The 27,440-nt window shown below is 39.0% G+C and overlaps 1 protein-coding gene across 4 annotated transcripts in view; it reads right to left on the reverse strand.

Annotated features, from left to right (window-relative positions):
* Positions 1-6,164: 6,164 nt before the first annotated feature.
* Positions 6,165-27,440, reverse strand: part of GALNT7 (polypeptide N-acetylgalactosaminyltransferase 7) — a 141,287-nt gene continuing 120,011 nt past the window's right edge. The window contains exons 6-12 of one of the 4 annotated variants that reach the window (XM_021698770.1): positions 27,166-27,348; positions 24,258-24,375; positions 22,394-22,516; positions 16,557-16,775; positions 11,307-11,405; positions 10,460-10,588; positions 6,165-7,023 (exon numbers count right to left, since the gene is read on the reverse strand). In XM_021698770.1, the coding sequence (XP_021554445.1) occupies positions 6,886-7,023; positions 10,460-10,588; positions 11,307-11,405; positions 16,557-16,775; positions 22,394-22,516; positions 24,258-24,375; positions 27,166-27,348 (1,009 nt within the window). In that variant the 3' untranslated portion in view covers positions 6,165-6,885. The remainder of the gene's footprint in view (positions 7,024-10,459; positions 10,589-11,306; positions 11,406-16,556; positions 16,776-22,393; positions 22,517-24,257; positions 24,376-27,165; positions 27,349-27,440) is intronic. The other 3 variants (XM_044912578.1, XM_044912577.1, XM_044912579.1) reach the window with 3 other exon arrangements.

Raw genomic sequence — 27,440 nt, forward strand, 5'->3', positions numbered from 1 at the left:
TATTTTGATTTATAAAAAATGGTTCCTCCTATTAAAAGTTGAGCATATTTTTATGTTTAAGAGCCATTTGTTTCCTGTGGTCTTCTGTCTCCTGGGTCTCTGTATTAGTAATCTGTGGAGATTAAGGAAAGTGACCCTTTGTGACTTAAATTGTAAATATTTTTCTCCTTGTCAATTTCCTTTTGAGTTTATGATGTTTTCTTTATGCAAAGATTTATTTCATGTAGGCAATTTTATTAAATCTTTAGTGGTTTGGGGAGGCCTTTCCCACTCAAAGATAAAAATTATCTGCTTGCTTTCTTTTAAAAAATATTATTTAAATCTTTGATCCTTCTGGAATTTATTTTGGTCGACTCAGGTAGGGGCTCAAATTTCTTTCTTTCCAGATGGCAGCTACTACTTTTGGTCTTTTTATTTGTAAAAGCTGGATTAGAAGATCCTAAGGTTTCTTACATATTGGAGCAGTCAATTGCAAACTTGCTCAATAGATGACAGTATGCCTTTTTGTAAGTATTTTGTTTTTAAACAGCATTATTTACTGTAAGTAGTAAATCATAAACTTGTCTTAGACTAGTACAAATACAGCATTATCTTAAACCTATTACTACATATGTCACTAACAATGTTCTACAAAGCAGCAATGATTTTATTTCTTGGGGAATAGCAAGAAGAAAGATAAAGGAGCTGTTAGGTCACTGCATAAGATCCAGTCCTTTTAAAAATATCTCTCTAGAAATAACCCATTTTTGGACTTGTTCTCATGAGGTTCCTATTGGAGACTGGTATTTTCAGAGAAAGGTAAGATACTGGCAGAAAATGCAAAGATCTATAGAGTGTAGACAGGGAAAAGGCTGGATGTGGTAAAGTGATGAGCATACAAGAAAATAAGCTCTATGAGGGCAATGAATTGTTTTAAATTTTGTATAATGTTCTATACCCTGTGCCAGAAATGTAGTAGGTACTCTATAGTTAAAAACAAATATGCCCAGGATAAAGAGGGCAGCTACTATTTAGCTCAGTCCTGTTGTTGGATGGAAATGTGGGTCTAGGATTCCCAAATATCCCAAAATCTAGATACTTTTTAGAAAGTGAAATCTGAATCATAAATGTTGGCAATGAATTCAAATGTCAGGTTCAAAGAAAATGTCTGCAGGTAAGATTCTACCCAAGGGTTACGAGTTTGCCAATTCTGTAAATAGGTAAATGTAAGATAGTTAATACTTACTTGAGTTAGGACTGTTAGTAAGTTTATGTATGCCTTCCAGCTAAGCATTGTTTTTATAGCTGTATAAGAAACTTCTCACCCTGGCTGGAAACTCCTCTGACTTCTTATCCTTTAGTAAATGTACATATAGACATTGCTTCTGAGGTCTTAATGGAATTTCATTGGGCTTCTGAGCCTCTCTTCAGGATTTATAGTGTAGACTTTTCCCTTAGTGAGCCTCATCCTAGGAGTTACCGTATCTATAGAATAGTGGACTCAGGAGCACAGAGTGTCACATTTAAAGAAAAGTAAAATAACTTTTAAGCAACATGGAGCATCAAACTTCAGAACTGGAAATGATCTTTATACCAACCGATCCAGTCTCCTTCCTTCAGGAAGACATGACAGTCAACTAGGACAATCAGTATCCTAGGGCAGCAGGTAAGATAATAAAACACTAATTCATTTACATATGTTATTCTTTCACTCTTCACATTTTTCCAATAAAGATGAGATGGCTTATACAAGGGATAAATTAAAATACAGACGGGGCACCTGGCTGGCTCAGTTGGTAAAGCATGAGACGCTTGATCCTGAGGTCATATGAGTTTGAGCCCCACGTTGGGCATAGAGATTACTTAAGAAAAAATACAAACAGACAAAGGGAAAAACAAGGTTATGAAGGAGATTAAGAGTGAGGAGATGAGGAGTTTACAATTGGGACTTGGATTAGCGTTTGAATAGGTCTCTGTTTCTTACTGGTTTGGTAGCATCAGACAAGTCATATAACCTTTCAATTTCTTCATCTATAAAATTAGAAAATTTGAAGATTAAATGAGGCAATATATTTAAGACACTTATCTGGGTGGCAAGTGATAGTAAATAATGTTAGCTAAAAGAATACATACCAATATGTATGAGTTAAGATAGTTGCTATGTAAGAGTATCAGATTCAGTTCCGAGATTTTTTTAATCTTTTTTTTCCCGTCATGGTAAGTGTACTCCTTAATCATCTCCTATATCACCCACCCCTCTACCCATCTCCCCTCTGGCAACCTTTAGTTAAGAGTCTGTTTCTTGGTTTGTCTCTCATTTTTTTTTCCTTTGCTCATTTGTTTTGTTTCTTAAATTCCACATGTGAGATCATATGGTATTTGTCTTTCTCTGACTTATTTTGCTTAGCATTATACTCTACCTCTGTCCATGTTGTTGCAAATGGCAAGATTTCATTCTTTTTTTATGGCTGTGTGCTCATTGCTGTGTAATACTGATGAGTATTTAGGTTGTTCTTAGGGGTTTTTGCTATTGCAAATGGCAGTGCTATAAAAATTCCTGTACCAATTTCCTGGTATTCAAGTGCACTCCCTTCCAGTAACCTTCCCTGTGAATTCCAGCTGTCTCAGCAGCACCAAACTCTATTCTGTCTCCTCAGCTCACCAATATCACCACTGTTTGAGCTCCATTTTCCTGTACCATGAACCCGAAAGTTCCCCCAGACAGACAGACGGACATGGTAAACCTGGGGTTCACCTTGCATGCTTCCTTTCTCCCAAGTATCACAGTTGCTTTGCCCATTATCCAATTCCTCAAAACAGCCCATATATTTTATCCAGTTTATAGTTTAGGACAGCAGGGTTAAGTCCAATACCAAATACTATGTCATGGCCAGACATGGAAGTCTATTCAGTTCAATTTTCTACTAAAAGTTTTAGTTTTGCTTTGTACATGTAAGCATTAATACAGTTGTTTATTTGCACATACCAAAACCTGAGAAATTTCATTTAAAGGTAATTTAAAGACATTATCTTAAACATTCTTCAAGATGCACTTAGTTCTATCCAAGTGTTGTTAGACCACTAAAAACTATATTTTACACATGCTATATACATGATGTGAGGTAGAGCTTATTTATTCCCTATGGATAAACATTTTACCCCCAATTTAAGAAGAAGCATAACTTCTGAGCTTCGTTTCTTAATTTGCAAAGTGTGGGTAATGTTATCTCATACATGAAACATAGGTACACACATGTAACCTTTATATAGAGTTTGCAGTGTAGCTGTCTTCTGATTAAAAACAAATTTTAAGGGGCGCCTGGGTGGCTCAGTTGTTAAGCGCCTGCCTTCGGCTCATGTTATGGTCCCAGGGTCCTGGGATCGAGCCCCACATTGGACTCCCTGCTCGGTGGGAAGCCTGCTTCTCCCTGTCCCACTTCCCCTGCTTGTGTTCCCTCTCTCGCTGTGTCTCTCTGTTAAAAAAATAAAAAGAAATTTTAAGGCTTTGAAACCAGATAATAATAGCTAATATTTATAATACCCTGACTATATGCCAGGAACTATCCTAAGCACTTTATGTATATTCATACAATCCTAATAAACTCCCACAAAATTGGCACTATTATTTTCCCCAATTTGCAAATAGGAAAATTGAGGCACAGAGTTTAAATGACTTTCTAAGGTTATATGAGTAATTTGTAGTGGAACCTAGAGTCAAAACAGACTGGTCCCCATACTATATTCATTCAGATGAGTAGATTGTAACATCATTCTATTATGAAAATAAGGAGCCCTCCCCATCCCACCTCTCCTCAGATGTGGGCTCAATTATGGGCATTCCAGAATCTTAAAAATGAGAATTGCAAAAACAATTAGTGGATTTAGTTTAGAGTCCATCCTTCCTTTAATCTCAGTTCCAGGGAACAGTGGTCCACAAAAACCATTCTCTGTCCATTTTCCTGCAACTGACTGATTCTAATGAATGATATGCATTTTCATAGTGCTTGATACTTTTTAAATCTGCTTTCACATGGATTAATTTTCATGCACCCAAATGACTGGCCTACTAGGGATCTGGCTCAGATCAAATACTTACCATGTTTTCCAATGAATTATAAGTGGATTTTTTTTTTTAAAAAGTTAGATTCTGTCCAGAAATGAAATATATTCCAAGATCCCTGTGAGACTGTATCTTAGGCTTCCTTTCTTTCTACTCACTTGATCTATCAGGTTGTAAAGAGTTTTGCTTTCAATAGGCAATTCTATAGTAGAATACACTGCCAAGGAAGATATATGTGCTGGGGTGGTTTTTTATAATTGGATAAGTGACTTCAAAAAAAAATTGCTATATATAGGCAACTAGAGACCAAAATAAACCTTTATGTTTCCTTCCCACAGATAAGTAAGCTCCAAGTATTCCGAGCATATTCTAAGCAGAATTATAACCAATATTGAAGCACATACTCAACATATAACTATAGTATATGATATTTTAGCTATTATGTTAGTGTATCTTATAAACAATAAAATCAAGTAATTATTTCAAGCATGCAGTGTTTGGATTTAGAAACGATTACGAGTACTGAAAAAACCCAATGGATTAAAATACAGTATTTTATTTTTTTGTCACCTAAAAAACAAGCAACCCAGAATTAAGATATACATAAACTTCTCAAATTTATCCCTAATAAAATTTGAATATTTATACAATTTCTACAGAAACATACAGTGTATCAAAATCTGCATAAATCAAATTTATAAAATGTGTAGAAATGCATAGTGATATTATCAACTTACAAAGCAAGGATATGGGAATTATTTCCAAAGCAGCCTACAGTAGAAAATAGTCATATGGCAGCAGCTTCTGATGTTTTTCATGTTTGGTAAGGTTTCTGATTTCAATATATAGAATCATTTTCATAGAGTATCAACGAATTGCACAAAATACCCATTTAAAATTTACACGCACAGTTTATGTGCCACCTTTCTTAGGCCTATGCATAGTTAACAAGGTTATAATCTATTCAACAAGGAAAATGGAGCCTATTTGCAAAGACACAAGTAATTAAAGTACCAATTCTCTTAGTTTCCATTTATAGTTGATTTATTTCGCAGTTGTATAAGCATATATAAATGTATTTCTTTTGAAACATCCCTAGAGATGCATGAAAGTTAAAATGGTTGCTCACAGCTCAGTAGCAAAATATAACTTGACAAGTCAAAATTACAAATAAAACTCTGTTCAGGATGTTTAACTCTGACTCTCCAAATTTAAGAGCTAAGCTTAGAAGAAACAAATTTGTAGGCTTTTCTTCTAAACAAATATAGATTTTTTTCTTTCCTTTTTTAAGCTTTAATTAAAAATAGTTCCCTCTGGCAGTAGTTTGTGAAATTCCTTTCTTGTAATGATATCATGATTAAGGATCAAAAATGTGTAATTTCCTTGCCATTCCCCACTTCATCAGTTTTTTTCCTCTCTCTCTCTTTTTTCTGCACTCAGTGTAGCATTTTAATCTTTTGGGTAACAAAAGACTATGACTTAGAAATTAAAATTTAATTGACCACTTGCACTATTTGGTTTTCCTATAGTAGGTACTATCTTAATAAATGCTGAAATCCAAACAAGTCTTCTTTTCACTGGAAAAATACTAATAGAAATATGCTTCCTAAAAAAAAAAATTAAGAAACACTAGGGAACTAACACCTAACCTAACAGAAGTTTGTATCTGTTAATGAACTGTGTTTTTAAATCACCTTTTTTTTTTTTAATTTAAAAAAAATGTGCAGGGGATTTCATTTGGATGAAGACATACATGAAACATCCATTCACTCTTGGCTTCAGAGGTTCCACAGCTTAGGTTGTAATGCACAGGAGTTCTGTAAGGATTAATCTAACAAGGGCTTGGTAATTCTTACCTTGGTCAGAATGAACCCTGGATGTGTGTACAGTGGTATTTTGTTGTTTTTGTTAACCCCACACTTCAAGGTTTCAAAACCGAGAATTAATTTTCTGCAGTGATAGGTAGAAAGGAAAAGTAAATCCCAGATGTCAGTGGACAATTTTTCTCTAGTTGGTAGACCCCCTTTGCTATCTTAGGAGTCAGTATCAACAGAGAGCGTTGGGCATGCCAGCGAGTCAGGGAGTTAATGCCATACAATCTTCAATCCTATGAAATAGCCTTGGATGTTCTATACTGTCTTTTCTTTTTCAAGCCATACAACATTCAATTTCAGAACAAATGGTAGCACATAAAGTCATTTTTGAGTAGTGACAGTATTCCTCATACAGATGACAATTCCGTAACATCCTATAAATTTCATCAAAAGCTCTTGAAATATATACTGAGAAATGAAAGAGGCACTAAATGTGTTGAAATTCACCTTTCAAAAAAGCAGCATGACTGAAGGAAGGCCACCTTGGCTAAGAACCTGTGGCAGGGCTTCGTAAAGATGTAAAATTAAATAAAGACACAACAGGTTGATAATCACCAAATTATATATGAAAGTCTGGTTACTCCAACCTTGTTTTCAAGTGTGTTTAAAAAAAAAATAATAATAAAATCAAACTGCCTTTCAGACCCCTGAGTGTAATCCCAAAGAAGACAAGGATGCTTTTAACTCTGTTCTAAATAAAACAGAGCTAAATGCACAAATTACCAACATCATCTTAAAACAAAAAAAGATGTAAACATCTACAAAGTTTAAGGTAAAAGCAGTTTTGTAAACAGTAACTGCAGATGATAATGTTATTGTAAAATCACAGTTTATCAACGTCCTTCAAACTGATCAGGAGGTTCTGGGTTTGGAGCTGTACAGAGTTAATAATAGTTGCAGCAGGTTTCAGGCGGTTTTCAGTCCTGTATAAATTTATGTCAGTAGGTAGGTTATTGGTTTCTTTCATTCTTTCTAAACGCTATGGATGTTGTTCATTTCCCACTTTTGAGTCATTTTACTGGAGTCACAATCGGAGATGAACACTTGATGGAGGACGTCTGAACGATCTAAGCACTTTCCTGAAGGAATGTGAGTAAATCTGTGCAGGCTCTGGAAAACAAAGGACAAAGGAATTTTAAATTTGTACTTCTTTTGGTATCACTGATATTCAAAGTCATTACCTGGCTTTCGCAAGAAGAGAATTCCAGCGGATAGGACAGGCTTAAACCAACCATACCTCAGACTTTGGATTTTTCCTGATTGTCAGTCTTCTAAGTCCTTTTATTGTTAAGTCATAATGTACTGCCCGTACCTCAAATTCAATGGTATAGAAACTTCATTTCACTGTCTTCCCCTCCAAACCTACTTCTTCCTTCAGTTCCCATCCTGGCTTAACGGCAGTACCATCCTTCCAGGCCTCAGGACAGAGGCCTTTCATGCTACACCTTCCTTTATTCATTCAAATTGTAGCAGTCATTGAGGACGGATATTTGCAGTGTCCCTGATCTATATCCTTTCCCAGGCCCACCGCATATGCCTTAGTTTAGCCCTCGTCCTCTGTTGTAGATGTCTTCAATATAGCTCAGGGCGTCTCATACGGTAGTCCTCCGACTACCTAAGATTGGGTCTGTAAGGCCAAAACTATCTTTATAGTAATACGAAGACTTCATTTGCCTTTTTCATTGCGCGGACATTTATACTGATGGTGCAAAAGCAATGGCAGGTAAAAATGCTGGGGCCTTAGCATAAGTCAAGCAGTGACCTAAGTGTGCTAGCAGCCTCAGTGTTCGTGGCCATCCATCCACAGCTAAGAAGGAAAATGCTAGTTTTACTTAAAGGTGTCTGTGATGAAACAGTAAAAGTTATTAGTTTTATTAAATCCTGACCCTTGAGTATACTTTTTTAAAAAAGATTATTTATTTTAGAGAGAGAGAGAGGGAGAAACTGTACTGTGTGCAAGTGGGGGGAGGGGCAGAGGGAGTAAATCTCAAGCAGATTCCCGGCTGAGCACGGAGCCCAGTATGGGGCTCGGTCCCATGACCCAGGAGATCATGACTGGAGCCGAAACCAAGAGCCAGACGCTTGACCGACTGAGCCACCCAGGCGCCCCTACCCTTGAGTATACTTTTAAAAATATTCTGAGATGAAATATAAAGTGTGCATAAAGCACTTCCATATAGTGAAGTACAGTGGTTATCTGGAAGGAAAGCACATGTACATTTGTCCAACTAGTTGCTTTCTTCATGTAATGTCATTTTGACTTGAAAGGACAACTCTAGACAAACCGTGGTTATTCAAACTTGGGACTGGGCAGACTTTTTCTAGAAAGTGAAGTAAGCCTGTCACTTAAAAAAAAACAGCTAATCTGACAGTATTTGTTGCCACTGATAGAATTTGACTTTTCAAGCAAAAATTAGAGTTGTGGAAAACTTATACCCACCACCATGAACTTGACAGCTTTACCATGAAAAATCAGTGGTTATATTTGTGATTTTTTGACACTGGTGTTTAGTGAAATGTGTCAACATTTGGATGATCTACAAAACTTAGTGAGCCAATATTTTCCAAATAAGCAATGCATGATGTTACAAAATCAGACATGAGTAAAAGATCCTTTCAGAGTTTAAGACAGACCAATGGATTTTAATGTAACATAGGGCAAGATGTTCACTGATATGGTTTCAGATTCTACACTGCAAAAAACTTATAAGAAACGACCACTTACTTAGCTGTGGTGTAGCATCAAAGATACAATTATCTGAAGAGGCTATTAAATTAATCCTCTCTTTTCTAACCACATGTTTGAGGCTAGATTTTCCTCATATACTTCAACCAAAACAACATATCACATCAAATTGAATGCAGAAGCAGTATGAGAATCCAGCTGTCTTCTATTAAACCAGACATTTAAAGGGATTTGCAAAATCATAAAACAATGATAACGTAGTAGGGTTATCATTGACTTTTACATGAATTAATATATAAGTGCAAGTATAATACAATACAAATACATGCTTACAAAATTTCTCAGGTTTAATTTGCAATTCAGAAAATATTTTTAGCTATGACCTAGATAAATTAAATCTGTTGTGGGGTTCTCAGTAATTTTCAAGAGTGTAGAGAGAATCTAGAGACTGGAAGTCTGAGAACTGCAGACTGAGCTGACCTGCTTATCAGTCCATACTTCACAATGTTCCTGGAGTTATTTTCCTAGAAGTATCCACTGTTTCCTCTCACTGGAGAGGAAATAGTTCCTTCCAATTTGAGGAAAAAGTTCCTCAAATAAAGTCATTCACTCTCCAAAACTTACAAAATGAAGTTCAATGTTCTTTCATGTGGACTACAATTTAGGGATACCAAACTAAACATGAGTCCTAGAGTTTTCTACACACTTTCATTCCACGCCTTTGCTCACCCAGTTTTCTTGTTTATCTTCTATAAAAAACCATTTTCTATCTCAAGATCTGGTACAAAGATACTTCCTCAGTGAAACTCATCCTATTAATCTCTCCTTTGTTAACCTATGGCATTTTACTTACTTTCATTTCTGCAGTTTCTTCTTTGCTGCCACTGGAGTATGATGTGCTTTGGCTTCTTTTTGAAGTCACCACATCATCGGGCCCCAAGAAATATTTAGTAATGTCTGACGCACAAATGTGTACTCAATGCTGTGGCCTTTAAAATATCTAAAATATGTACATTGCATTTTTTTTTTATCCATTAAACTACTTCTGGATGGCAGTTTCTGGTCTGCCACAGCCTTCTTTTACTATTTTATGAGTACTGTTCTCACTGACCCCTGTAACACTTACTGCTATTATTCATCTTTCTTTGTGGAAATAAATGCTCTGTTCTTCAGGGTTTATGTTAACCTTCTCCTTTCTAACTTGTTATAGGAAAAAAATCAGCAACTGACACATACTTACCACTTCATAGTAATTATCTATGAACGATGATAACCAGGAATATTAAGCAGGTCATAATAACATCACTACCTAGCAAGTCAGGGCTTGCATGACAGACACGGTATGATCACGACCACTAGATGAGTAAATAAATTTGAGGGTTGCCAGGTTCTTTCAGTTTGGGGCAGCTTTCCCAGCTTTATGTTTCACAATAAATTGATTCGGTCAAGTCTAGACACTGAAAATTATACATAAATACATTAATATGTTGGAATCTTCAACTTGGCAAAGAACCTGGAATATTCACAGCTGAAAGAGAAAAACTGCTCCTGTGGTGTCCAGTGAATAACTAAACATGACCTTTAAAGCAGTATTTATCCAGTTCCCATAAAGAAGTTGGGAAGGCCCAGACTTCTAAGTGTTGTGTCTCTATCTCCACCTGCTGGACAACATGAAATATAAATGCACTATGACTGAAATTTTATATATATGTACGTATATAAACACACACACACACACATATATATACATATATCTACACATACATATATATTTTAAGATTTATCCATCTAAATTCCAGATGGTAGGTATTATTAAAATGAAATAGCAAATAATATTTCAGGAGATGAAATGCACAATACCTTGAAGTACTGCCATTCCTTAAATTCATTTAGATTACAGTGTGTAATCATAACTTTGGATCCATCAGGGCCCTTTGTCAAACACTGGTCGTACTGCATGAGTTGATTAGCTTCATTGATTCGAAAAAGCTATTAAAAAAAAAAAGAAAATAACAAGGCACCTTCTCTGCTGATATACATTATTTAAAAAAAAAAACAAAACTTAACTCATAATTAAACTCAATGACTGTCTAATTTTTCTATAATTTTTCTGTATGTTCAGAATTCTATGTCCAAAGATAGAAACGATATTCGTTTTGATATTAGCGAAGACTCCTGCTAACACTTAAAGGATTATGTTCTTTAGCCTCTTACATATAGAATGGGTCATTAACACATATTTATTATGTACCGACAGTGTGAGCGGATGAAAATGTGGAAGCAGAGCTGATGATGTTTGACAATCTAAATTAGAGGCAAGAACAATACCCACATCAGGAAGTAAGAAAATATATTAGTGAAATATACCTTACTGGCAGCAACATCCTAGCTAATTTATTAGGGAAAAATGTGGAATACTGAACAATATTTGCAAAAAAAATTACTACAGAGCTAGGCTGACATGGTTATATACTCCCATAGGAATATATTCTAATCTCTTATAACAGAAATAAATTCTAGATTCGGACTGCTTGTGTGAAAACCTGATACTGCTATCATCCCCCTCATCTAAGTAAATGCTTTAGAACTGTCAGGTTTTTTTACAGAATGTTTAACTTTACCCAAACAAACAAAATTATCAAATTAAAAAGCAAATGAAACCCCCTGATCAGTAAGACTAGCTGCTCCAATAAGTATGGTTATTTACCTGATTCCCTCCCATCCTGTGGCAGGGTCCCAGCTCAACAAAGCCTCCGTTTGTCTTCCCCATGCTATCAATGCAGTAGACAGTCTCAAGCCCTCTGATCTACAAAAATGAACAAAGAACCAAAGAGCAAGCAACAGTTTAGCTTTAGTGAGCTCTAGCAATAGGGGAAGAGAGTTTCATGCTAGATACTGCAGTTCACAGTGGAAGTCTGGGTACGTGTAATGCTAGGTTAAGACGAACTTGTCAGTCTTTGAGTAGCTCAGAGTATACCAGTTGTCTCTGAACTCATTTATGGTCTTGAAGTCCACACTGCAATGGGCTTACCCCAACTGAGGGCACTAGTCTATAGATTTTGATAAAATACCGCAGAAGAAAAAAAAATAAAAAGATCTGAAATACAATTCCAGGTTCATGAGAATTCATGTGGATGAGAAGCAAACAGAGCACAGTTTCCTAACCCCAGTGGTAGCAGACACTGGCCCTAGATGTCTAGACCAGATTAAATATGTAAGAAATGGCTGTGCGACAATTTTGGCAGCTGTCTCCAAGAGGCCCAGGGGACAAAACTTAGGGCAGATGGGCCAGGCAGTGAGACGTTACTCTGACTATGAATAATGTGGGTGAGAAGCAAACACAGGGGTTCATCTTTGGAATGCATATTTTCCCTTTTCTGGAAATACTACGTATTTGTTAACTCAATTATGAATTACTATAGTATTTGGATAAAATCTTTATTGTTTCATTTGGTCAGCAAATATTGACTGAGCACCTATGATGGTAAGTGCTTTAGAAGACACGAGGAGAGAATCAAGTCATGGGCCAGGGACCTCACGTCTGTAGCGAGACTGAGGGCTAAGCGTCCAGCAGGATAGAGGGATGGGCATGTGGAGAAAGGAGCCTCTTGCCCTGCTTGGAGGAACACTGAAGACTGTCTGTCCCCAGGGAGACATGGGGTTTATAAGGGTTTACCCTGCAACGTGCAGGGAATGCTGAGAAGTGAGGTGTAACATACAGGGGCCAGAGTGGGGATAGAGGTTAAAGTGAAGATATATTTAGGGATGAGCTTAGAAAGGGGGAACAGAAAATTCCACCTATTCATTCACTCATGACTTTATTTATTCATCAAATATTTGGTGAGTACTGTGTCCGGCATGTTGTAAGGTCTGTTACACCAGAGAACAAAATAGATAAAAGATCCCTGCCCCAGCGAGCTTACATTCTAGGGAGGGAAAGACAGAATATAAGCAAAAAACGCATCATGTTTGGAAGTGGTAAGTGCCATGGAGAAAAGAAAAAGAAGAGCAAGTTCAAGGTGGGGGCTAAGAGGGTTCTGGGGACAGCAGGCAGACTCTCCCTGAGAAGGTAACATCGGAGCAGTCTTGAGGTACATACAATTGACCCTTGAACAACACAGGGGTTTGGGGTGCCAACCCGCTGCACAGTCAAAAACCTGTATGTAACTTTTGATTTCCCCAAAACTTCACTACTAATAGCATACTATTGCCCGGAAGCCTTACCAACAACAAACATAGTCAATTAACACATACTTTGTATGTTATATGTATTATATACTGTATTCTTACAATAAAGCAAGTGAGAGAAAAGAAAAATGTTAAGGACATCATAAGGAAGAGGGGCGCCTGGGTGGCTCAGTCGGTCAAGTGTCTGCCTTGGGCTCAGGTCGTGATCCCGGGGTCCTGGGATCAAGCCCTACATCGGGCTCCCTGCTCAGCGGGGAGCCTGCTTCTCCCTCTGCCCCTCCCCCACCCCACCCCCGCTCATGTGTGTGCTCTCTCTCTCAAATAAAACCTTAAAAAAGAAAAAAGAAAGAAAATCATAAGGAAGAGAAAATACATTTCCTATACTGGAAGAAAATACGTGTCTAAGTGAACCTGTGCAGTTCAAACCCGTGTTGTTCAAGGGCCGGCTGTATACATGTCAGGCCCCGCGAAGAGGCTGACTTTGCTTTCGGGCAGAGGGAACAGCAGAAGCAGGAGCATGCGGGTAAGGGGGGTGGGGGGGCCGGAGAACAACGGGGTCAGACCGTACAGTGGCCTCAAGGCCACTAGGAAGGGCTCTGCCTTCACTCCACTGCCCGTTTCTAACAGAGGAGTTACATGACCTGATTCACAGTTTAAAAAGATCACTCTGCTGCTTGAGAACAGGCTGCAGGGAGGCAAAGTTAGTCTCAGAGATGTAGTGGCTTAAAGCACAGTACGAAGGGCTCAGATCTGGGAACTGGATGTGAAGTGCGAGAGAAGAGGAAACAAAGGAGAAGCCAAGGTTTTTGGTCTGAGCAGTCAGCAAAGACTGGCTGGGGAGGGGAGAGAGGGAGCTCGGTTTTGGATACGCTGAGTCTGAAGTATCTGTTAGACAATCCGGTGGAGATATCAAGTAGCATGTTGGAGGTACTTGTCCGGGCTCCAGGAGAGAGATTTGGGCTGGAGATAGAAATGTGAGAGTCGTTAGCATGTAGATGGCTGCAAAATCAGGAGACTGACCGAGATCACCAGGAGGAGTCATTCCTTTTATGTAGAAGGCACTATATTAATCCGGTGTTCTTGGGGATTAAGAGTACCAAAATCTGGTCTGGACTTCCAGGGGCTCATGGTCGAGTTGGGAGTCACACATGGTTTGCTACACTGGAACACAGAGGTAAAATAAGGGTATGGACGGGCGGGCGGAAACGTATTAAACCAAGAGGTGAACAGCATAAGGGTCGGCTTCTTTTATTCCCAAACTCTAACTGTTGGAATCCCTCAGGGCTGGATCCCGTCTTTTATCTAGCTCTATTTTCTCCCTAGGTGAGTTCATTCGGTTTCATAAAACAATATACCTGCTGCTGGCTCCAAATGTACATTCCCTCTTTTCTAGGCTTCAATTTCACAGCTGCACCTGGCTGTCTAGTAGGCACCTCACACGACCAGAACGCTGATAAAGAACTTGCCATTCCCAACCCTTCCCCTTTATCCCCTCCACCAGCGTCCCCACCTCAGCTGCCACCTCAGTGGCTACTCAAAGGAAAACCAAAACTAGTCATCTTGGCCCAAATCCTTCACATCCCCATCCATCAGCGACCTGCCTCCAGATGAATTATGTATCTCACGTTGGTCTGCTTCTCTGCATTCCATTTTTGACTTCCTGGTCTCAGCTCCCATCGTTTCTCACCGGAACTACCCTACTAGGTTTCCTAACTGGCATCCCTGTTTCTACTCTAAACCCTCACAACAGGGTGATGAAAAAGCAAAGCATAAATCAATTTATGTTACCTCCTTAAAACCCTCCCATGGCTTCCTACACCCACAGGATAAAGGCCTCCCTCCTCACTAATCTCCTCTTTTCTGATTATCACAAAGGCAAAGCATTTCCTGACTCAGAGCCTCCATGCTCATCATTTTCTCTGCTTGGAACACTCTCTCTTGGCTCTCTGGTATATCATTCAGATCTCAGATTAAATGTCACCTCTTCAAAGAAGGCTTCCGTAATCTGTCCCTACATCCTCCTGAACATCACCTGTTTATTTCCTTTGTAGGCCTCACCACCATCTGCCATTACCTTCCTTGTCTTCTCTGTTGTTGTCTCTTTCCCCCACTAGCCCAAGGGGAGAGACCTTTCCCCTGATGAAAAGGACCTGCCTGTCTTGTTTCATGTCTAGAACAGTGACTGGCACACAGCAGGCCCTTGACCAGAAGCTGTTGAATACGTAACTAAGCAATAGTACCTAGGTTTGAAAGTTCACAGCACGTTTAATACACTCACGAGGCAGCAGCATTGAGGCTCGTGGGTGCATAAAATCAGAAATGAGGTTACAGCAATGTCCACAATAGCCAAACTGTGGAAAGAGCCAAGATGTCCATCGACAGATGAATGGATAAAGAAGAGGTGGTATATATACACAATGGAATATTATGCAGCCACCAAAAGGAATGAGATCTTGCCATTTGCAACGACGTGGATGGAACTGGAGGGTATTATGCTGAGCGAAATAAGTCAATCAGAGAAAGACATGTGTCATATGACCTCACTGATATGAGGAATTCTTAATCTCAGGAAACAAACTGAGGGTTGCTGCAGTGGGGGGTGGGGTGGGAGGGATGGGGTGGCTGGGTGACAGACACTGGGGAGGGTATGTGCTATGGTTGAGCGCTGTGAATTGTGCAAGACTGTTGAATCTCAGATCTGTACCTCTGAAACAAATAATGCAATATATGTTAAGAAAAAAAAAAAAAGATGATAGCAGGAGGGGAGGAATGAAGGGGGGGAAATCGGAGGGGGAGACGAACCATGAGAGACGATGGACTCTGAAAAACAAACTGAGGGTTCTAGAGGGAAGGGGGGTGGGAGGGTGGGTTGGCCTGGTGATGGGTATTAAGGAGGGCACGTTCTGCATGGAGCACTGGGTATTATGCACAAACAATGAATCATGGAACACTACATCAAAAACTAATGATGTAATGAATGGTGATTAACATAACAATAAAAAATTTTTTTAAAAAGAAATGAGGTTACAAAGGCAAGTCTGGAAAAACAAATGACAACACCAATCAATGCCTTGGCCTGATTTACTTATTTTCAGTTACCATTAATTCATTCATTCATTTGACAAGCATTGTTTGAGGGCCTATTGTATATGGGGCTCTCTGCATTAGTCCAATGGGACACAATGGTGAACCAGGTCCCGAGCATGGAGACTGGCTGCTATGAGAACCGATGGAAAGATCAAGAACTCAGTCTTTGTATTGTATATGGGAGTCTCTGCATTAGTCCAATGGGACACAATGGTGAACCAGGTCCCGAGCATGGAGACTGGCTGTTATGAGAACCCATGGAAAGATCAAGAACTCAGTCCTTCTGCTTGGGTGGGGGATGAATAAGACAGGCTTTTTAGAATTGGTGCTCTCTAAATTGAGAGCAATAGGATAAGATGGAATTAGCCAGGAATAGGACTTGGAGGGAGGGGCAGGAGGAGCTGCAGGGAGTGGACATCATTCCAAGATGGAGAGCCGTAAGTCCAAAAGCTGAGAGCAGGGGACACAGTCGTCGGGTGGAGTGGGGGGGGGGGGGGGGCGCATCAGGAGAGGTGTTAACAGTCTGGTGGAAAGGTGGGGGAGGTTACCATACAGTTTTTAGAGACACTTTGCCCCAAGAATTCTTCTCTTTCACTCACACATTTCCATCTCTCTCTGCCTTCTCCCAAACTCAGTCCCTAAACACACACACTTTGAGATCTGAATACTGGCCAGTACTTACTTCTCCCCATTCGACATTTTTGGGTGGCAAAGGGTAGTGTGAAGTTATGTCATAAGCTATTTCTTCCATGAACCATTTGAAACTTTTGCAGTTGTGATCTTCTCGAAATTTTTTCAGCTCAGATACATCTCCATATGGTAATGCCTTTGATTCAGGACGACTAGCATAGAAGTAGTCTTTGTATTCATCCCACCAAACCTCTACAACTCTAACATAGTTCTGTGAAAAAGAAGATATTGTTAGAAAAAGAAAAATATCTGCAATGCCGTAAATAGCCCATCTTAGACACATGAAATATGACCAACATATAACAAACTCATTTTGATAGGACCTGATATTTAATTAAACAAATGCAAGTGAGCTAATGACCCGAATATGTCAATTGCTAAGGATAAAATGTCATGCATGTTCAACTAAGAAGTGAGGGACACAGAATCTGACATCACCGAGCTGTAAAGATCGTATATTCTAAGATCGTATGTTCTATCCACTGTCTAGAGGAAGAAGGTGAAGTTCAGAAAGGGTTTAGGAGAGGCTGGCTGGACATGGATGCTCCTTTACCCAGAATAATCTCTTTCTATTAGAACCACACTATGAGCATGTGTAGGGAAAAGGCTCATTTCAGAAACCATCACAAAAAACAATAGCTCTGTTTGCAAGTGGCTTTTTGGGTCATGTTACGACTATAATAGAACCATTTTGCTATCACCCAGAATTAACCGGATATTTTCCCCAGGTGATGCATTTTAAGAAAAAGCAATTAAGGAACAATAAAATAAGCTGATATTGTGATAACTGACAAAGACCTATCTTCTAAGGTTTAATGGGATGAATGCATGCAGACATGAATATTATGACAGATTGAGTACATAATCTAGTCCCTTGTTCTTCTACATTGTTCATCAGCAAATTTTCTCTACAAAAGGCCAGAGAGTAAGGATCTTTGGCACAGTGGGCCACATGGTCTCTGTAGCAACTACTCAACTCTGCTGTTTTCATGAGAAGGTAGCTTACACAACACTCAGACAGATGGGTGTGCTCTTGCCCGCTATCACTTTATTTACTAAAACGGGCTGGATTTGGTCTAAAGGCCATCGTTGCTGAGCCCTGTTTCACATCAGGAGTAGAAAACACCTCGTGCGGCAGAAACTAATGATGTACTCCATGTTGGCTAATTGAATTTAAATTAAAAAAAGAAAACACCTTGTGTTCAGGCTAAGATTCTCCCAGGCTATGACTATCAAAGGGTGAACACAGGCATGCTGTTGCAAAAGCCCTGGGTTCCAAAAAAGTTGTATGTGGTAGGATCGCACAAGAACACATAATATTATTGCTAAACAGTCTTAACTTTTGCAAAGTCATCCAAAATTAGACACAGCCCATGTCTTCTAGATACTAATGAACGTGATGAATTCAGTGCAGACACATACGGTTACAGCAACACGAAGAAGGAGCATTTCATTGTTTGGGAAGGAGAAGGCCAGAGGGGCAGCATGGAGGGGCCCAGGACAGCTCAGTCTTGAAGGAGTGGTTCATTATGTGGGAATGGTATTCAGGGTAAAGAGAAACCCAAAAGAAGTGTGACATATCATGGTGCATTTGGAGTCCTGCAAGTAGTTTCCCACAACATAGCTTGTCGGGTTTTGTGAATATGAAAAAGCATTTAGTGTCTGGTATATACTAAGAACTCAAAAAGTGTTAGCTATTATTATTATTCTTTTTTAAGGACTTTGAATTTTATCCTTTAGCTGAGAGCCATCAAAAGGCTTTAAGCAGGTACAGACATCCGATTTAATTTTCAGGGGAATAACACTGGTGGTGAGTGGAAGATGGACTGAAAGGGGTTGCAGCTGATGACAGAGAGCCAAGTAGGAGGCTATTTAATATCCATGGGAGAGATTCGAGCACCTGTGCGAAGCACAGAAAGGAATGGATTTCAGAGATATGTATGAGGTAGAATCTTCAGGGCTCGGTAAGGTGGGAGGGAAGGGAGGAAGACTACCCTAACATCCCCCCCTAAGTTTCATTCATGGGCAAACAGAGAATGCAGGAAAAGGAATTGCTTTTGGGAAAAAGTTAAAAGTTCAGCTTTGACTACACTGAGTTTGAAATGCCTGAGGGTCATCTAAGAAGATAATTCTAGGGGACAACTGCCTATCAAAGTCGGAAGCTCCAAGAAGACAGATGAGCTGGATAAATAGACGTAAGCCATTGGAACGCTGTGGTTGGAGTGGATGATGGAGGGAAAAAAAAGTGCCTGGCCCATTCTAGGCACTCACGAATATTACATTTATTGGGTCATTTTTACGATATGTACAGTTAATTTTTAGAGTGGATAAAAATTTCCCTCTCATCTCTTTTCCTTTCCTTTGTAGCACAGGCCTTCATGAATCAATGTGACTTTCCATTAATTCTTCGTGTTTATGGGTCCAACTCCAAGGGCAGGTTCTTTTCCTGCAATGCCAGTCTGGCCTGGTATTAATTTGGTGCTCTTTGTTTTATCGCGGATATTTTAATCTCATCTCCTCTTGTAGCTGGGGCTCCATTTGGCCATTTCTATGATAATTTGGCTAGTTAGAAAGCTGTGTTCATTCCTAAGACCTTTCCATCTCTGCTTCTATTATCTATTTCCCTTTAAGGAACTGTTCCAAGTTGCATCTGCAGCCAATAATAAACTTCCTTCTGCTTTTGACTTGGTTTAAGGGCTCCAGAAAATGAATGGAATCAGACTCCTATGCTCTTAGAATTTATGAAAGCAGCCCAACTAAAGAAACTTCAAAGTTGCTCAGTCAAGAATAGAGCACTTAATCTTCCTAGCAGTGGGACATTTGGCCTCTGTATGAAGCTTTTTTGCTTTGTCCCTGGTTTGAGGGACAAAAGATGCTAATCTTTTGCAAACATTGTTCAAAAATTTGATTTTGTTTACTGCACAAGCTCCTAATGATTAATTTTTTTAGACCAAACAAAAATAATATTTTACTCATGTGAAAATAGTAGAAGCTGATATTTTCCTTTCAACTACTTTCCTACAGAGTGGCAGGTTTGTTTTTTTTTTTTTAGTTTCTCTGAGATGTCTTCTCATGGAGAACATTCAATATAGAAATCTTAATCAGAATGGGATACAATGAATAATCTTAAAAATAATAAGATCCCTGATAAACACAGATGCAAAAATCCTCAACAAAATATCAGCAAGCTGAATTCAACAGTACACTGAAAGGATTATACACCATGATCAAGTGGGATTTATTCCAGGGATGCAAGGATGGTTCAATGTGCACAAATCAGTCAACATGATACACCACATTAATAAAAAGGATAAAAATCATATAATTTTCTCAATGGATGCAGAAAAAGCATTTGATAAAATTCAACATGTATTTATGATAAAAATTCTCAACAAAGTGAGTACAGAGGAAACATACTTCAACACAACGGAAGCCATATATGACAAGCTCACAAGCTAACATCATACTCAATGATGAAAAGCCAAAAGATTTCCATCTAAGATCTGGGACAAGGATGCCCACTCTTGCCACTTTTATTCAACTTAGTGTTGGAAGTCCTAGCCATGGCAATCAGACAAAAAAAGAAATAAAAAGCATCCAAACTGGGAAAGAAGAAGTTAAACTGTCACTATTTGCAGATGACATGACACTTTACATAGAAAACCCTAAAGACGCTACCAAAAAGCTGTTAGAACTAATAAATGAATTCAGTAAAGTTGCAGGATACAAAATTAATATACATAAGTCTGTTGCATTTCTATACACTAATAGTGAACTATCAGAAAAAGAAATTAAGAAAATAATCCATTTATAATTGCATCAAAAAAAATCTAGAAATAAATTTAACTAAGGAGGTGAAAGACCCATACTCCAAAAACTGTAAGATGCTGGTGAAAGATATTAAAGATGACCCACAAAAAAATGGAAAGATACACAACACTATGGATCGGAAGAATCAGTATTATTAAAATGTCCATACTATGCAAAGCAATTTACAGATTCAGTGCAATCTCTGTCAAAATACCAGTAGTATTTTTCATAGAATGGGACCAAATAATCCTACAATTTGTGTGGAACCATAAAAGACCCTGAATAGCCAAAGCAATCTTGAGAAAGAAGAACAAACCTGGAGGTGTCATGCTCCCTGATTTCAAATTATACTACAAAGTTATAGTAATCAAAACAATATGGTACTGGCACAAAAACAGATTCGTACCTCAATGGAACAGAAATAAACTCATACCTATATGGTCAATTAATCTTTGACAAATGAGGCGAAGGGGAAAAGACAGTTTCTTTAATAAATGTTAGGAAAACTGTACAACTACTTGCAAAAGAATGCAACTGGATGGCTTTCTTATACCATATACAAAATAAACTCAAAATGGACTAAAGACTTAAATATAAGACCTGAGACCATAAAACTCCTAGGAAAACATTGGAAGCAAGCTCTTGGACAACATTTTTTTTGGATCTATCTCCTCAGGCAAGTGCAACAAAAGAAAAATAAACAAATGGGACTACATCAAACTAAAAAGCTTTTGTATGGTGAAGGAAACCGTCAAAAAAATGAAAAGGCATCCTATTGAATGGGAGGATATTTGCAAATGATCCAACCAAACAGGGGTTAATATCCAAAATATATAAAGAACTCACATGAGTCAATATCAAAAAGCAAACAATCCAATTAAAAAATGGGCAGATGACCTGAACAGACATTTCTCCAAAAAAGACAGACAGGTGGCCAACAGACACATGAAAAGCTACTTAACCTCACTCATCATCAGGGAAACACAAATCAAAACCACAATGAGATATCACCTCACACCTGTCAGAATGGCTACCATCAAAAAGACCAGAAATAACAAGTGTTGGTGAAGATATGAAGAAAAGGTAACCCTTGTGTGCTGTTTTTGAAAATGCAAATTGGTGCAACCACTATGGAAAACAGTATGGAGATTCCTCAAAAAATTAAAAACAGAACTACCATACAACCTAGCAATTCTACTTCTGAGTATTAATCCCAAGAGTACAAAAACACTAATTCAAAGAGATATACATGCCCCTATGTTCATTGCAGCATTATTTATAATACAGTTTATAATTACAATAGCCAAGATATGGAAGCAACCTAAGTGTCCATGGATAATACTGATAAATAAGAAGATGTGGGGTATACAGATACATACACACTCACACACACATACACACAATGGAATATTACTCAGCCATAAAAAAGAATGAAATCTTGCCATTTGTTAGAACACGGATGGACCCAAATGGACAACATAGCTGGTATTTTAGTAAGTGAAATAAGTAAGGCAGAGAAAGACAAATACCATATGATGTCACTTCCATGTGGAATCTAAAAGACCAAACAAACAAACAAACAAAGCAGAAACAGATTCATAGACGCAGAGGACAAACAGACGGTTGCCGGAGGGGAGAGGGGAGAGCAGATGGGTGACACAGGGGGAGGGGAGCAATGCACAGCATAGGGAACAGAGTTAATAATATTGTAACAACTTTCATGGTGACAGATGGTAGCCAGATTTATTGTGATCACTTCACAACGTATATATGTGTTGAATACCTGCGTACACCTGTATTATATGTCAACTCTACTTCACATAAAAACAAAACAAAGCAAAAACAATAAGGGGTTTCATGAATAAGTCCAGCTTAAGTTAAAAAGAGCGCTGACTGCTTAAAAGCTTTATCTCATTCAGTGAGCGGCCACTGAAGTGACTACCACGGTGTGTGGTATATCAGTGGGGCGTGTGTGGTCCAGAGCTCCCTAGGCTTCTCTCCTTGTATCCAAAGACTCACCTTCAGAGTTGGAGAAGACCCGACATAAATGGGCGGAGGATTCCCTTGCCAGCCCTCGAGACGGTAGATGTGACCAACACGAGAGCAGGGGACAAACAGTAATTTGCCACCACACTGCCATATCTATCAAGGAAAAACACACGTGGAAATTGTTTCAAATATCAAAATAAATTATACTTGAAAATTTCTCTTATAAATGTAAATATAAAACCTAAATTAGATAACAGTGTCCATGCGGAATTCATAAATGAAACGAATCCTAAAATAATGTTTTTCAAACTCATATAATAACAAACAAGGCCATAAGAATGCAGTAATGTTCTGCAACTCAGGGCCCCTTGTGTACCTGTAGCATTAAACACCCTTTGCCCAGTGTAACCTTGCAAAGTCACTCAGATTCTTCATTCCTGATATCATTCACCGTTTCCACAGCTAATGGATTTCCCACCTGGCTGATTATTATAATAACCTCCAAACTGGCTTCTTCACCTCCAGCTTCTCTCAACTCAATGCTATCCCTATGTATAGTAAGATTATTTTAGCTGAAGGGCAACTTTGGGTCATGTTATTCCCTTGCTTAGTATCTTCAATAGGTTACCCCTGCTTATTAAATTCAGTAGAAATCTCTTGGCTCAGCATTAGAGGCCCTCCTCCATACAATCCTAACGTACCTGCCCACTTCCTCTTCTTGGACGTCTTTCTTACTCAGGCTGTCAGATTCTGCTAGACTGGGCTCCTCACTGTTTCCTGAATGCATTCTTCATGTTCCCACCTTTGTACCTTTCCCCAGTCTATTTGCTGTGAGGTCTCCTTCCCCTTCCTTTATCTCTGCTTATCGATATCATGCCCACCTTTCTAGTTTGCCTCAAATTCTCCCTCCAGTATGACGCTGTTTCTTAATCACACCAATTGAATGCCATCTACCTTCTTATTGTATTATGAATTTAATTCTAATCTCTTCTTATGAACTCTAAGTTCCTTGAGAGCAGGGACTGAGTTATTCTTCTTCTGTCTTTGGACATTTAAGACAAGAGGCAATAAGTATCTGTTTAACTCAAACTGTGATATAGTTCTCTTTCTTTCTTGGGGGCAGTGGGAGGGAGGGGTTAGAGCATGGATGGTATTATTGTCCAAGGACTGCCTCAACAACAGGGGCTGCTGATGGAAGGCAGCTCCAATGTCAGTCTGAGGATGCACAGTCATGGCTGGGATCTGCTTCTGTCCTGAATCATCATGTCCTATAGTGATAAAGGGTAACTGTGTCAGTGGATGGTCAAATGTGGCCCCCATACCGGCAGATTCCCTAAAGGGCTTTTGTAACAAAAGGCTCCAATGTATAGAAAGCCTGGAGGGTAAGGCAGGGAGTGGGAAGAGGAGGTATTTTCATTTTTTAAAAAGATTTATTTATTTATTTTAGAGAAAGAGAGAGAATGTGTATGTGTATATGTGTATGTGTGCGAGCAGGGATGGGGCAGAGGGAGTGGGGGAAAGAGAGAATCCTCAAGCAGACTCCCCACTGAGCGCAGATCCTGATGCGGGGCTCGATTCCAGGACTCCGAGATCGTGACCTGAGCTGAAACCAAGGGTTGGACACTTGACTGACCGAGCCACCCAGGCCACCCTAGTATTTTCATTTTTGAAGTTTGCAGCCTTCAATGTTGAGATGAGCCATGTAAATATGTAAGAAGTCCGGAGTTTGCATTTTGCCCTATTTTTCCCCAAAGGCATGCATTTTTGTTAGTCATCCTTTATAATTTAGAGAAATGCATTAAACAGTTTTTTCCCCAAAGAAACCAGCCTTATCTGAAAGTCACAAAAGTCGGTAACTACTTAGAGAATTGCACTCGTTTAAATGAAATGTTACCTTGTATGAGATCTCAAAGTTTTCACCACCCCAAATCTGGAGACCTGGATCATACAGACCCAGTTCAAAGAAGAACTCTCGTTCAATGGCAAATAATCCGCCAGCCATGGCAGGGGACCTAAGTGAAGAAACACTGCAATAACTATTAAAGATAAACCCCCAGTACCCCTTCACCAACAGACAACAGCCCTTTTGGAACACAGTTTAAATAATGCACAGAAGAGACAAAACCGATGGCCAAACATTAAGAAATTACAAAGCCTTCACAAAACAATCTGTTTATAATTTAATGAATTTACTCTGACTTCTATCTGAAATCCAATTTACAGTTCATTACAAATTAGAGCATTGCATCATTTTGCCATTAGAGGGCGCCTTAGCTCCTCTGTTGGTTTGAAAATTTCTTTCAAAAAAGAGAATTTTCTCTTTCACTCCTAAAAATACTGAGCCATACAGCCATGATCTGCTAACTGCTTCTACAAGGATTTATGAGTCATTCTAGGATGAGTGCAACCACAGACCATGGAGTAGTCTGTCATTTTTTAATTTTATAGCTCAGGGGCATGCCAAATAAAGGTGTAAATCATGGCAGAACAGTCACAGTTCATTCAGAGTTTGCAAATGTAGCACAGAAACGACACAGGAGAATGAGACATTAGCTATTTACTGTGTCAGGAGGTAGGAATGCCAGGGGTTTCTTGAATGGAATCTTGAATTGGGTCCTTTTTGGGGATAGACCACTCACATCTCTAGAGGAAATGATAAGGGGAATCATTTTCATCCTGTTCCCCACTCCTCCCCACAATTAATGATTAATGCATCATGATTCCTAAGCAGCCTCCTCCACCTGAGTACCTTCTTCATCATCACACCTAATATTCAACCTGTCACTAATTCCTATCGATTCCACCTTGAAAACGTATCTGGAATCTGTCACTGCTGCTTAGACCGAGCTCCTAGACCAAGCTCCCGTCACTTGCACTGCTATGGCAACACCCTGACCTTGTCTCTTCCTCTGCTCTGCCCCCATGCACATCTAATCCCACGGCAGGCAGAGCAGACTCCACGTGGGCCCCGGAGGCGCGCGCCTCTCCCGGCTCTCCACGCTCAGCGGGCTTCCTCCAGCCGAGGTCTCCGCTGCTCGCTCACGCCTCCAGCGCGACAAACGCCCTTCTCGCTCAGGCTGTTCGCTCTCCCGAAATGTTCTTCCTCCCTGTCCACAGGGCTGACTCCTGGCCTTTCAGGCCTCAGTCTGAAGGACACTTGAAAGGTCAGGGAGGCCGTTCGGGCTCCTCGCGGCCGGATTAGCTTCTCCCTCCCCTAAGCTCCACGTACCCTGTGGTTTGTCTTCGAACCACTTTTGGCCGTTGCTTTTCCAGAGTGATTTGTGTAGCGATCTGTTTAATTTCTGTCTCACCCATTATATTCTAAGTGCCATGAGAGAACCCATCTTTGAAAAATTTATCCCCAGAAAACAATGCCTGGCACATTGTAAGCACTCATTAAATATTTGTTGAGGGGATAAATAATAAATCAAGTAATACTTTCAATATTAAAGGAAATCACATCAAGCAGAAGTCATTCTCTTATGCCTCTTCTTCTTAAGGTATGCTGCCTGACTTGGTAAGCAGAACTACTGCATTCTTGGTTATTTTCATGGCACATTTATTTCACTGTCATTTACAGTTACTCTGTTGTAACCATGCCTTTTTGATCTTTAAATGTATTCCCGCTTATCTCAGTATATATTTAAAAATGCATCTTACATGAAAACCGGTGAGTTATTTAAAGGAAAACCCCCCATGAAATTTTTCTAGCCCACTTAAAAAAATTTCCTTTACTAGCCAAGCCCATGGAATTGGCAGAAATATAAATATAATCATTACTCTTTATTTTGTACATCCAGGAGTACTCATTAAATCAAGTAGGTAAGTAGTAAATTCCTGGACTGTTTCAAAAAAGAACTTCAAAGGGAAATTTGGAAAGTGTCAAAGCTTAAAATTCTGTAATTTCCTTATGTTTGCCATCTCAGTATTTTGATATCATGACCCACCCAGATCCCACCAGCATTTGCGTGACACTGGAAACACTTTCCCAAAACAGAGTTCTAGCATTATCAGTGGTATAACAAGGAGAGAGAGACCAAAAGCAGAACCATAAGATCAGAAAAAATAAGACACATTTAGAAGCTATACTAACGTAAGACAAAAAAGTTTCATTTGGAGTCACTCTTGAAAGGCAGTAAATGTTTCCATTAAATGACCAATAGAGTAGCATAAACTGTTCTATTTGTCCCTGAAGAAGGGACAAAAGCTGATTTCGGAATAAAGTTTCCTTTTAATCAAATGTTCTTCTGAGAAGGAAGGAGTAAAGGATTCTATGTAATATTTTCCAAAGTCATGTATTTTTAGGTACCAGACTTAACCGGTACAAAATTAGTTATTATGAGTTAGCATACAAAACAAAAAGAAGAAAAAGACAAGAAATCTCTTGCTATTTGCCTTTCATTGTTAACACTACAGCCAAGGGATCAAAGTGGACATAAAACTTGGATTGGAAATAATTTATGCATTTTAAATTTACAGAATGAAATTACGGTCAAAAGAATAAAATTTGATGTCTAGTCTACTAGGACAGGAAGGCAAAGATTTTTTTCACTTGTATTTGAAAGCAATGACATATAACCTCCCCCCCAACACCCCCAAAATGGAGTTTGCATTTAAGAAAAAACAATTACAAAGAAGTAAATGTGCATTCAAAGCTCGGAAATAATGCAAGGGAAAAAATCTCTTACAGACTCTACGACAACATCTATAGTTTTAATATCAAGTATTTTTAGCTTGGCAAGAGGTTAATATGTTAGCAGCAACTGGAGAAAAGAAAAACATGTAAGTGATTTAGTGATTACCGATATGGTTCAGTTTTTGTCTTTCTCATTCTCTTCTCTCGAGGGGTCAGAGGCACCCGTTTCCAGAGCATACTCCAATCCCATGCTCCTCGGGCATACCCATCTTCGTCACCACCCCCTTGGGGTACCATTTCATATGTGTTGCCATTTATGACGTCTATAATCGGCACAGTGCAAATGGTTCTGTGTTGTGTTGATGATGCAGCAAAGATGAAATGGAAGGGTATGTATGGACCCACACATTTATACAAGTACATGGGGAAGGGAAAAAAAAA

The sequence above is a fragment of the Neomonachus schauinslandi genome, chromosome 2 (genome assembly GCF_002201575.2).
Source record: "Neomonachus schauinslandi chromosome 2, ASM220157v2, whole genome shotgun sequence".
NCBI classification, from domain to species: domain Eukaryota; kingdom Metazoa; phylum Chordata; class Mammalia; order Carnivora; family Phocidae; genus Neomonachus; species Neomonachus schauinslandi.